Source organism: Myotis yumanensis, unplaced genomic scaffold (assembly GCF_028538775.1).
Source record: "Myotis yumanensis isolate MYYU_CA2020_CCGP unplaced genomic scaffold, mMyoYum1.0.hap1 SCAF_2, whole genome shotgun sequence".
In the NCBI taxonomy this organism is placed as follows: Eukaryota; Metazoa; Chordata; class Mammalia; order Chiroptera; family Vespertilionidae; genus Myotis; species Myotis yumanensis.
Genome location: NW_027223753.1, coordinates 85,457,608 through 85,471,097, shown reverse-complemented (window position 1 = coordinate 85,471,097; position 13,490 = coordinate 85,457,608). Strand labels below are relative to the sequence as shown.

Sequence of the window (13,490 nt, the reverse complement as noted above, 5' to 3'; positions counted from 1 at the left end):
TGGATCTCTGCGATCAAAAACAGAATGTGTGTACAGCACCTAACACACTGCTTAGCATGGATAGGTATTCTGCCCCTTCTCCTTGGCTTATATTTGATTATCTGGACACATCATACAGAAGTGCGATGGCATTGTAATGGTTTTATAAAAACAAACACACCAAAGATTACTCCTTCAGATAGTCAGTCTCCTTGTCAGGTTATGCATTTATCCCAACAATTTTGATGCTATTAAAGACAGTTTTTGTAAGTCTTCCTTTGATGTTTCCCTGAGTAACTTTGGAATGCTGTGATTGTCTTTGATAGTGGCAAATTTTCGCCTGAGAATGAATATCAATTTATTAGAATAGCCAACTCTAATAAATAAAGAGCCTTGTATCTTAGTATTCAATGGAAATGCTTTTCTTTGAAGGTGGCTCCAAAAGAATGATAAAAGAGGGCTTCAAAGACACCATAATTAAACCCATATTTTTTTCTGCAGCAAACAAAGATAGCTGATAGTTCACCTGAAAAATTGAAACTGGGTGATATACAACAAGGTCAGATTTTTTTAATCTATCATAAATAAGTCTTGAATGGTATTTTATATTTAAATATTTAATTGAGAAACTTTTTTTTGTTTTTAATTCCCATTAGAAGTTCCTTCAAAACTTGAGTATTCTTCAGATTTACAAGAGCAATCAGGAAAAATCCTGGTTCCTAAATTAAAAGATAAATCCAGGTAAATGATTTTCAAAACTAACAAATTATGTAGATTGCTGTTAATGTGACTAGTTAATGCACAAGTCAACAGTCTAGGTCTGTGGTCGGCAAACTCATTAGTCAACAGAGCCAAATATCAACAGTACAACGATTGAAATTTCTTTTGAGAGCCAAAGTTTTTAAACTTAAACTATATAGGTAGGTACATTGTTATTAACTTAACTAGGGTACTCCTAAGGCTTAGGAAGAGCCACACTCAAGGGGCCAAAGAGCCGCATGTGGCTCGTGAGCCGCAGTTTGCCGACCACAGGTTATCCCTCTTTCCTGGACCTGGCCACGCCCCACAGAAGGAGAGAGCACTGTGTGCAGTTTTCTGTAGGATTAGAGCAAAGGTAGAATGTTCTCCTGACCTATAGGTCTCTACTATTATTCCCTCAGTGCTTTCTTTTGTGATGTATTTTTCTGCAGCAAAATATTGAATATCCCCAATCAGAAAATATATATCATTGGCATTAATTAATTGGCCATGTTTCCATATAGGCCTCTGAAGAACAGATCATAAGACAAGTGATTTTTTTTATGGTTTGAGACATAATTAAAATGAATTAAACTGTACCTATGTTAAGTGTATAATTTAATGAGTTTTGACATATGTCTACACCCAGGAACCATGACCACAAGCAGATAATGACCAATCATCACCAAGAATTTCTTCCTGCCCCTTTGAACTCCCTCCCTCCTGCCCTTCTTTATACCCCTCCCACCCCCACTGCAATCACTGATCTATTTTCTGTGACAGATAACTTTGCCGTTTTAAAAATCATATAGAAATGGAATCAAACAGAAGCTATTTTTCTAGCTTCTTTTTTGTGTGTAATTATTTTGAGATTCATTCATGTTGTATGTATCAGCTGTTCATTCTTCTATATTGCCCAGTAGAGTTCCATTGTATGGGTGGATACACTACAAGCTGTTTATCCATTCACCTGTTGATTGACATTTGAGTTGTTTCCAGCTTTTTGTTGTTATAAGTAAAGTCCTTAGGATTCAGGTATAAGTCTTTGCAGGGACACATGTTTTCTTTTCTCTTGGGATGGAGTGGAATGGTTGGATCATTGTTGGTGTATGTTAATTTTTTTAAAAAAATACTGTCAAATTGCTTTCCAAAGTGGTTGCATCATTTTACATTCCCATCAACAACTTTTGAGAGTTCTAGATGCTAGACATTCTTGCCAGTAGTTGGTAATGTCTTCCTTATCTTGCTATTGCAATGGAAGTTTAGTGGTATTTCATGTGGCTTTAATTTGCATTTCCTTTATTTGTAACAGACCCAAACTAGAAACATCCCAAATGTCCATCAATAGATGAATGGATAAACAAATTTTGTTATATACATACAGTGGAATAGTGCTCAGAAATAAAAATAAATTAACTATTGATATAGACAACATGAATGACTCTCCACATAATACCAAGTCAAAGAAGCCAGACAAAAAAAGAGTATGTATTGTATGATTCCATTTACATAAAATACTAGAAAATGCAAACTAATCTCTAGAAACAGAAAGATCAATGATTGCCTGGAAATGGGGGTTCATTGGCCCTTCTTTTTATTGTGATAAGAACACTTAACATGAGCTTTGCCCTCTTAATAAAATTGTATGTGCCCAAACAATATTGTTAACTGTAGGCACATTATTATACAACAAATTTCTAGGACTCATTTATCTTGTGTAATTGAAACTATACTTGTTGAATAGCAAGTTTGCATTTCCTCCTCCCTTCAGCCCCTGGAAATCACCATCCTATTCACCCTTTCTGTGAGTTTGACTCATTCATTCATTCATTCATTCATTCATTTCCTCACCCAAGGATATGTTTTGTTGATTTTAGAGAGAGAGGGAAAAGGGGGTGGGAGAAAGAGAAACATTGATGTGAGAGAGAAACAGATCAGTTGCCTCCCGTACACACCGCAGCTGGGCATCAAACTTGCAACCTAGGTATGTGCCCTGACCAGAAATCAAACCCACAACCTTTTGGTGTATGGGATTATGCTCCAACCAACTGAGCCAACCATCCAGGGGTGAGTTTGACTCTTTTAGATACCTTATGTAAGTGGAATTGTGCAGTGTCCTGTGACTGGCTTATTTCACTTAGCATAATGTCATTCAAGTTCATCCATGTTGTTGCACATTGCAGAATTTGCTTCTTTTTTAAGGCTGATGAGTATTCCATTGTATATATATATCACATTTTGTTTATCCATTCATTCATCTATGGACATTTAGATTGTTTCTGTATCTTGGCTATCTATACTAATAAAAGGGTAATATGCTAATTAGACTGGACATCTTCCAGACATCCATCTGGATGTCCTTCCGGACAAAGCCATGGTGGCGAGGGCCAAGGCAGAGGCAGTTAGGGGTGACCAAGTCAGCAGGGGAGGGCAATTGGGGGTGACCAGGCTGACAGGAGAGGGCAATTAGGGGCGACTAGGCTGGCAGGCAGAGGCAGTTAGGGGCAATCAGGCAGGCAGGCAGAGGTGGTAGGGGCAATCAGGCAGGCAGGCAGAGAAGGTTAGGGGCAATCAGGCAGGCAGGCAGGCAGGTGAGCGGTCAGGAGCCAGCGGTCCTGGATTGGAGAGGGTGCAGGCCGGGCTGAGGGACCTCCCCCTCCCGTGCACAAATTTCGTGCATCAGGCCTCTAGTTGTAAATAATGTTGCAGTGAACATGGGAGTGAAGATATTTCTTCAATATCCTGATTTCAATTCCATTGGATATATGGGATTGCTAGATCATATAATAGTTCTATTTTTAATTTATTTGAAGAAATTCCATACTGTTTTCTATAGCAACTACACCATTTACATTCCCATGAATTATGCAAGGGTCCCAATTTTTCCACATCTTCAACAACACTTAGATTTTATTGTTGTTAATCCTCACCTGAGGATATTTTTTCAATTGATTTTTTTTTTTTTAGAGAGAGTGGAAGAGAGGAAGGAAGGGATGGATGGATGGAGGGAGGGAGATAAGGAGGGAGGGAGGAAGAGAGAAAGGATGAAAGAGAGAGAGAGAGAGAAACGTCAGTGCTTGGTTGCCTCTCACATGCACTCCAACCAAGGCCAGGGATCGAACCTCTAACCCAGGTACATGTCCTGGACTGGGAGTTGAACCAAGACCCTTTGGTTCATGAACCAATGCTCTAACCACTCACCTACCCAGCCATGACAAAAGCTATCTTTTTAGCACCCCAGGGGATTCTAAAGCAGTGCCAGACAGGAAGCACTGCTCTGCAGCTTTGCCAAACTGGCTGCTTATCTGCGGGTCCTACCCTGCCTTCCTCTTTGTATGCCTGACAGAGAAGGGTTCCACAAAGGTTTGTTTTGTTTTAAATAACTAGTTGTTGTCAGGCAGAGGATCTATGGAAATGGATTGCAAGTTAAGTTCTGCACAGGTTATGGTGCTTCCCATGTACGGGGCTCACATCAGACAAAGGGTATATGAAGGGGAAAATAGTTAGGGCTGTGAAGGGAGGGAAGGAGGAGGTGATGGTTGTAGAGTTCCACTGATTTGATATATTTTGTTTTAGGAAAGAATCTACTTTCAAGGGTGCCAGAAAGCAAGAAAGAAGGATGTCGGTAATGAAGTGACTTTTCTTGTTTGGAGGCATTACTTCCCAAATTTTAGTTATTTGCATACCATCTTCAAAATCCGTTATGGCTCTGCTCTTTATCTCTATTTTTCTCCATTAAATTGATCTTAAACTTATTTTAAAGGGAGTTATTTCACTTCCAAATGGAAAATTAGCATGAGTTGTAACAAATAATAAGGCCCCAAATAAACACAATAGAAATAACAGTTATCATATCAAACTGTACTTTTACTTGTATCAGGCTTTGAGGCTAAAGCCTGTTCTTGCTTTTAAAGAAAAGATAAGTAGAAGAGAAGGGTTCAAGACCTACTGACACTTGAGATTTATCCTGAATGGAAGCAGACGTGGTAATGAAGTGAAAGAAGTGTTTTGCTCTGAGTCAGTGGCATGGTTTTGTTTCTCTGGGCACCAGCTTACACCTCGCCAGCTTGTCTCCCGCTTTGGGGTGGTCAGTGCTCTAAATCTGTAGTCAGAGCATTTAAAAAAATCTCTATAATGAATATTAAATGAAATTTTCTACAAACTTGAGATTGTGAGCTTCAAACAAATGAGTTAAGGCTCTTCCTGGCTTGCTTTTAGCAATGGCTCTCACTTTCCACTGCCCATCTTCTGGTTGGAATCATCAGGGGAGCTGATACAAAACCGCAGCCCGATGGTTCTGACTTAGTTGGTCCAGGGGAGAGCTCAGGCATCGGGATTTGTTTCAAAGCCCCCTCCTGATATGAGCCAACTTGAAAAACAGCTGCTCTGGGTACTCGCACTTTTAAAAATAACTTTCAGCTCCTGAAAGTTATGTATATGTATATATGTATACACACACACAAATTTTTTAAAAATTGATTTCAGAGAGGGAGAGGGAGAGGGAGAGGGAGAGGGAGAAAGATAGAAACATCAATGATGAGAGAGAATCATCGATTGGCTGCCTCCTGCACACCCCCTATTGGGCATCGAGCCCACAACCCAGGCATGTGCCCTTGACCCTTCAGTCTGCAGGCCGATGCTCTGTCCACTGAGAAAGCCGGCTAGGGCTTCAGCCCCTTTTACAAAACTAAAGAAAGTGGGAAAGCCTTGCTGTGAGATTTTTTTTAATTGGGTGCAATCAGTGAAGTGATGCTTGCTCCTTTACAAGACCCTGGCTGGGCAACTCTGGAACGAATGTGGGGGTTCCGCCAACCTTTTTTATTTTATTTTTTCACAAAAGGAAGATGGAGATAGGCCTGGCTCGCAGAGTGCCTTTCACACATGAGCTTCTCTACAAAAAGGTGAACTGCTAAACATTTAAAATAAACTCATTTGGAAAATAGTTAGTTCACCATTACCCACCTTAAAGGTTATGGGTTGTGTTACCATAAACAAGGGTGACGCTGCTTCCCACCCTAAGCTGCTTCTACGCTTTGCCATTTCAGGCACAGGGTGGATCCTCCAGCTGACATGTGTTAGGTTGAGAAGAGCATGGGAGGTACCATCACCACTTTGGGATTCCCGGGAATCCTCCCTGGCCTGAAATGGGAACGAGCTGTTACGAGCTGAGTGGTGGAGCCCCTGTTGAGAGAGGCATGGCAGCACCAGGACCGGGTCTCCGGAGGGCACAGGAGACAGGGCTCAAATAGAGAGGTGCTTTATTAAAGTCAAAACACACTTCATGCTAAAGTTTCTTTGTTTCAGCCTTTCTAAAAATGAATCCAAAAATAGAAAATTTAAAAAAAAAATATATATATATGTATGTATATATATGTATATCATTATAGAGTTGAGTAATCCACCAGAACAGATTAAATTGTCCTGAAATCTCTAACCTTTACAGTTCAAGCTCAGTTTCTTTCTTTTTTTAAAATCCCCACTCAAGGATTTATTTTTTATTGATTGGAGAGAGAGGGAGAGGGAAACATCGATGTGGGAGAGAAACATTGATTAATTGCCTCACGGAATCACACCTGTGATCCTTCAGTGCATGGGAGGACACACTAATTACTGAGCCACACCAGTCAGGGTCTGCTCAATTTCAAAAGGCTTTAAGGTTTAAATGAAAAGGACCCTCTTATTTTTATTTTGGTTCCTCTAAAATGTAGACAGGCATGTCTCTGAAAAAATCATTGTTATACTTTCTTGTGTTGTTTCTGGTAGTATTTTGAAGTTACAGTGTTGGCACGATATTGAGGTGCACCAGCTTTTAAACAGCTACTTCGAGTCTCTTCAGATGCAAGTATTTGACTAGAGAGGATTTTGTCATCCTTTACAACAGCCGCTTGGCTGAGAACTAATGAAATCATCTGTTTCTTCTTCCCTCCTTATTTCAGTGCCTTTTTATTATGTAAGAGACCTTGTTACTCCTCTTTTGTCTAACTGTGTAGTGATATGCTTAATTGTACATAGTGGGTACTAACACCCCTTTAATAGGGTTCATTTACTATCTGTGTTTGTAGAAGTTCAATTACAGGAGACACCTCTTCTCGGAAAGTAATCAAGATTCAAGTTCTAGTGCTACTGTACTATCTTGGGACATTAACAAAGACAGGAAATCCCTAAAACCATATCCTGGTAGAAGAAAGACAAGAACCAGAAGTAGCTTAAACAGTAAGTTTGGTACATGTCTTCTTTTGAGTCATTTTTCAAGTAAATCAGCAGGTGTTTATTTCTCAGTATGTGATGAGAGAGGGTGCCAAAGAGATATGCGATCTTGGGAGTCTCCTTTCCTGCTACAATTACATGGAAAAGGCAAAAGGTCCATGTGTGAAACAGTACAAAAACATGGAAGGGGCCATAACCGTTAAGTCCGAGCTGTAGATAAGTGGAGTGGGAGCTCAGATAAGAGGAATCTGATATGAGCTGGAATCTTCAGGAAAAGCTTCAGGGAAGAAGTGGGTGGGGCCCGAGCTCCTCCTGGGAAAAAGAATAGGTGTGCAGAAGGGGGGGCATTCTAAGTTAGGTAAATCTCCAAGGACAGACGGAGGACCCAGGACCAACATTCAGGGACATGATCTGGAGCTGAGACTTCGTGCCGGCTGGTGAGGAACAATGTTGAATCATTAGAAAGGGATCTTAAGAGACAGACATCTGAACCAGTTGTAGGAAATAGGAGTTGCTTCTCGCCTGGACGTGGATAATTGGGAGAGGGATACATGAGTGTTTATATTTGTCCTAAGTAAATTTATCCACTGTACACTTTTCCTTTCCTTTCAGTCTTGCCGCTTTTCCCTCCCAGTCCTGCCAGTGACCGTTATAAAGACCAAGTAAGTCCATTTGACCTGGGCTGCCTTGTGCCCTGTGACATCAGCACGGCACAGGCAGACCTGCTTAGGGTTAAACTGTATTTATTTCTTAAAAAGAAAAAGCAGTGGTTGTAATCCACTGTCAGTAGAAACTGCAAGGACTTCTAAACATTTAGTATGACCTTGGGTAAAGACTTAGGATCTTTCTTCCTTGTTCCCAGATGTTGCTGCAAGATTATAATAGTGCTTAAAATCTGGGCTGTTCTGATTTACTGCAAATGTGTGCTCTTTTGAGTTTACTTTTAAAAATAAACTCCTTGGTTTAATTTTCCCTTAGTGTTCAGTTTGTTGATATGCTACTTCCAAAGCTTTTAATGATTTAGACATTTAAACCTTTATTTTGCAATGCCTTCAGGGTTACGTAAATATTGAATAAACCCTCAAACTTTCTTAATTTCCTCCAATTATCCTTGTTTTATAGAAAAGTAGTTAAGAGTAGGAACACCAGTGTCCTCCAGACCAATTCAAAGCCTAATTTTCGCTGAATTACCTCTCTCAGCAGTTGGCTTTTGTTTCTTGTTAAGTGAGAACCAGCCGGTCTGGCTGCTGGGATTCTGAGGGCATCCACAGCAATGTGGTTAGTGCTCCAGTCATAGCTAGCGATCTGCCCCCACCCGCCTCCCTCCTTCAGCCAGGGGAGTGCTGCCCACAGTGCATCTCAGGGCCTCTCCGGTCCTCTATGGCAGAGAACGTTTGCAGATTAAACCTGTGAGCCAGAGTAAGTACCCGCATATTTATTCAACCTGAAACAATGAGTTATCCGTTAGAAATCGACCTAGAGAACAGTGTTTAGTAAATACACCTTATGTTTTAAATAAGCACCAAAGAAACGTCAAAGCTCCGAGAACCCATAAATTTAAGCTGTGCAAGTGATGAGAAGTCTATGGAGGGCATTGCTGACTTTGTACAAATAGTGGTATTCAAAATCCACTTCTCTGTGTTGGAGTATAAGAGAATAATTTAGAGCAGGGGCCAGCAAACTTTTTCTGCAAACAGCCAGAGAGTAAATATTTTCAACTCTGTGGGCCATATGGTTTCTGTGGCAACTATTCAACTCTGCCATTGTAACACGAAGGCTGCCCTGGACAAAACCGAAACAAATGGGTGTGTTGTGTTCAAATAAAATGCTATTTACCAAAACCTGATTTAGAGCAGTGGTTAACAGCGGTCATCAGAATGGCCAGGAAGGTTTGTTACATGCAGGTTGCTGGGTTTCGTTCCCAGAGTTTCTGATTGAGTAGATGAGGCTTGAGAATTTGCATTTCCATCAGGTTCCCAGGTGTTGCTGATGCCGTGGGCTGGGACCACATTTTGACTTTGAGTTATTTTTTATTTAGAATTATCAATTGATATATGACCTAATGTGCTCCAACTCTGGGATCTTATAGTCTTGGCATTTCAAATGGAGCAAATCCAACACTTAAACTTTTAAAAAGGATATTGGAAATGCCTTAGAACTTTTTGATGACTTGTCTTGAGTGGTTATGAATGTTAACACTTCTAAAATGTACTATATTTTAGGCTAAACTTTTAACACCATTGTGGAAAGGTGCCTCCAGGCAAAATGACGCCACACATCCAAAAATTTCTGAAACAAAATTTCAGGGTAGTTCTGCCCATTTAATTCCTGAAACCTCTGCCCAGAAAACAGGTATCTGATTTCTGTTGATTTATATAGAAAACAGTTGTATTTTGGGAAAGGTAGTTTGAAATAAATAAAATGTTTTTCTTTTACTGTCTGTTAAAGAAAGTGTGAAAATATGCTGTTCTCCTCTTTAATATTCTCATTGGCAAAAGATAGAGGATGATTAAGTTGTAATTTTACTTTAACAGCTGAGATCAGCTTGTGTATAAATGAATGCTTTGTTCTCTTTTAAAGAAATAAGAAACTCAAATGATGACTTGCTAGCAGGGAGTGGTAAACTTTTTTGGTAAAGAACTGTATGGTAAATATTTTTTTGCTTTTTGGCCCCTATAGTTTCTGCTGCAACTATTTAATTCTGCAGTTGCAGCACAAAATCAGCCACAGATAAGATGTAAGTCAATGGGCATTAGCTGTGATTTTATAGAACTTTATTTATAAAACCAGGCAGCAGAAGCGGCATAAGGGGCCAGAGTTTGCCAGCCCTTGACCTATAGGGTTTATCTTAACCACCACTGTATTTTATTGAAACTATTTGCATCTTTTAAACTTGTAAGAGTAGGGGTTTTGTTTCTCTCACCTTTATCATTCTGCAGCTTACTTACCATACTGCCAGGCACATAATGCCACCAAGAAAGGCAAATGACAACCTTTCAGCTTGGCTGCCACTGGCAGGAAAGAAGGAAGGAAAAGAAACAAGGAGAGAGGAAAATTAGCAGTAGAGACTAAGAGGAAATAAGGGAGTGGAACTAAGAGAGAGAAGGAGAGGGACCACAGTGTTGAGGCAGTAGAATCCTGGCCCATGAATTTGGGGCCAGATCACATCTATTAAAAGTGCTGATCTAATTGAAGGAAGTGGCTATTCATTTTATCTACAGTGCATCTTAGGGCCTCTCAGGTGAACTGCTGACCTAGTAACCATACTTGCCGTGAAAGATACAAAATTTGGGGTTTTCTTTCTTTCAGTTAGTACTGTGCCCCATCGTTTTTGATGGTGAGATTTGCTATGTAGAGGGACAGTGAAATGTTAGCGCCTGAAGTTGCCTCATAGTGTGTTCATTCCCTTGAAACTGTTCTCTATAATACTCAGAACTTGAGAGCCCGCACCCACTGAGCAGTGTCTCTTCACTGGAGCACTCAGAAGAACAGAATGTATCTAAGGTACTATTTAATTGTTGGGTTTTCCAGAATTAATGTTATATTTGCATAATGTACTGGCTTATTCCTTCTTAAAGGATAATGTAACATCATTTGTGTTTTATTTGGAAACAAGTATATACGTGTATTTGTGGCCTGTTTGCCTTTTTTTTTAAGACTGTAAACGAAGACTCATTGATGAAAAGTGCTAACCTCAAACATAAACTGGAAAACCTGGAAGACAGAGGTGAGAGAATACTAAACTCTTTTTGCAGAATTAGACAAAGAAAAATTAATCAGATTTGGGGGGGGCTGTGCTATTATTCAGATTGCATCAGATAAACATTGTTGTGAGAGAGAAACATTGATCGATTGCCTCCTGACTGGGGATTGAACCCACAACCTAGGTATGTGCCCGGAGAGGGAATTGAACCTTTTGGTGTCCGGGAAGATACTCCAACCAACTGAGCCACCTGGCTAGGGCTGAATTATTTTCTTTCAAACATCATTTACCCTTGAAACAATGCAACCCTCTAGAAAATATCCATCTATACTTTTCAAACAAATGAATATTTACCACAGGGGTTTTGTTTCTCTCACCTTTATCATTCTGCAGCTTACCACATTGTCAGGCACATAGTGGAACCAAGTAAGCATGCGACTGACAACCTCTCAGCTTAGTGATGAACTCTTTTTGCTTTATTTTTTATTTTTTATTTTTTTATGGGAACATTTCTTGTAAATCTAAGAGGAAAGAGAAGAGATAGTGGCTCCTATGGGAGTTGAGAGTATTTGAGAGTTGAAAATTGAGAGTATTTCTTATGCTTTAATTTAATTTTTTATTACAGAGAAGCTGGATATGGGCTCTTTCTTTTCCAAGTTCTGCAGAGTGGGAATGTGATCTTTAATGAAGTTTTTAGTTTATGAAGATTTTATTATAGCAAGCCATGAACTTCATCATTCATTGATCATTTTATTTATATACCTGGTATATAACTATTTTAACATTGACTATTCTCTAGCATAATTATAACAGCAAAATTATTTTCCTTTTGTCATCTTGAAGTCTATGACTGGTATTTCCTACTGTGGTGCTATTTCTAAAAATTTGTGTATTTACAATTCCTTCCAAAAAGTAGTTTTAGCAGATCTTAAAATGCTAAACTTTATTAATTTCTATTTATAACTTATGTAGCAGGCATTTTGGTCTCTAAAGTTTTTGATATTCCTCTATTTCTTTATTAGTAATATAAGGTAACTAGAATAAATTATCTCTTTTATCAAGATTCTGTTCTAGAATATAAGATGTCCTTTTATTAAATCATTTTTATTTTTTAATTACATTTTATATACATTATTATGTATGTTTCAGGTGTACACCTTCAGTGATTAGATATTACATAACTTACTAAGTGATCATCCTGATAGATCTCACACCCATCTGACACCATGAAAAGTTATTAGAATATTATTGACTATACTAGAGGCCTGGTGCACGAATTTGTGCATGGGTGGGGTCCCTTGGCCTGGCTGGCGATCGGGGCCCATTGGGGCCAGCTGGCCAGGGGGAGGGACCATGGGGGGAGGTTGGCTGTGGGAGCACACTGACCGACCATTGAGCATGTGCGTCAGAATGACTGGTCAACCAGTCGTTTGGTTGACCAGTTGTAACAGTCACTTAGGCTTTTATATATATAGATTCCCTATGCTGTACTTTACCTCCTGTGACTATTCTGTAACAACCAATTTGCACTTCTTAATCCCTTCACCTTTTTTAACCACCTTCCTATCCCCCTCCCACCTGGCAACCATCATAATGTTCTCTGTTTTTATGAGTCGGTTTCTGTTCTGCTTGTTCACTTTTTTATTTATTTTTACATGCAATCAGTGATAGATATGCATTTATTTCCATTTTATTGTTCAAAATTTTTCTCCTTCTCCTCCTCCTTCTCCTAGTTCTCAACCTGTGGGCCGCAACCCCTGAAAATACATCCTGCATATCAGATATTTACATTACGATTCATAACAGTGGCAAAATTACAGTTATGAAGTAGCAACGAAAATAATTTTATGGTTGGGGTCACCACAACATGAGCAACTGTATTAAAGGGTCGCAGCATTAGGAAGGTTGAGAACAACTGTAAGACCCTTTAAACCTTTCTTGTAATACTGGTTCGGTGGTCATGAACTCTTTTAGCTTCTTTTATATGGGACATCAATGGGAAGTACTTACCCCCAGGCCAATCAGCTACAAGGACTGGCTGTGATCATAGACCACCATGGAGGATAAGCTGTGCAGGGCCCCACCCAACATAGTAGAACCATTACTTTAGTGGGGCTCTGGTTCCACTGAGTCTACCCCTTGACTGAATCACTTATGGGGGTGATTAGATGGTGATGCTTCAACATGGCCTGAGGCTGTCTACTAGGTGTACTGGCTCAGGGGTTTTTCAGGAAGTATACTCCAAGCTCAGTCACTGCCTCTGTTCTGCCTGGGGCCGCCTGGCATGAGCTAGAAAGCAATCTGTAGATGGCTGCTACTTGTGCTGGGCTTGGAGATGCCCAGGCAAGGCCAAGCTTTGAACCAAGGTTGGAAAAGCCACTGGAAACAGCTTGAGTGGGCCTGAAAGTTGGGTGGTGTGTGACCTCAGAGAATCACTAGGGTGGGACAAACAGTGTAGCCAGTTTGATGGAGTCTCAGCTATAGCACCCACCTGGTGGCTCTGTGGGAGGAGGGCTCACCAAAGGAACAATGGCCTCTGCCAGCACTTCTGTCTGGGAGAAAGCTGCCACCCCAGCATTGGAGCCCAGAGGGCGTAAGTCTGAGTAAGTCCATGGGTGGGCCCTGTAAGAGGTACTGCCTGGGACTCCAGCAGCCTCCATCTCACTCAGCCTTAATCCCTGCTGTTTTTTACAGCCAGAAGTTATGAGAACTCTTTCTGGTACTGGAACCCTGACCTGGGAGGCCTTGTGTGGGGTTGGGACCCTTGCTCCTCAGGGTGGTCATCCACAGCCAAGATACCCCTCCTGATTTTTATCCAACACAAGTGGGTTTAGGACCAGCCCATTCTGCGTCTTCGCCCCTC

At 40.4% G+C, this 13,490-nt stretch overlaps 1 protein-coding gene across 1 annotated transcript in view; it reads left to right on the top strand.

Annotated features, from left to right (window-relative positions):
- The window catches only part of SYCP2L (synaptonemal complex protein 2 like), a 78,110-nt gene that overhangs the window by 39,438 nt on the left and 25,182 nt on the right, over positions 1–13,490 (top strand). Inside the window, exons 18-25 of the mRNA XM_070403729.1 lie at positions 481–538; positions 636–720; positions 4,294–4,342; positions 6,780–6,930; positions 7,537–7,586; positions 9,147–9,276; positions 10,358–10,428; positions 10,582–10,651. Of these exons, the coding sequence (XP_070259830.1) occupies positions 481–538; positions 636–720; positions 4,294–4,342; positions 6,780–6,930; positions 7,537–7,586; positions 9,147–9,276; positions 10,358–10,428; positions 10,582–10,651 (664 nt within the window). The remainder of the gene's footprint in view (positions 1–480; positions 539–635; positions 721–4,293; positions 4,343–6,779; positions 6,931–7,536; positions 7,587–9,146; positions 9,277–10,357; positions 10,429–10,581; positions 10,652–13,490) is intronic.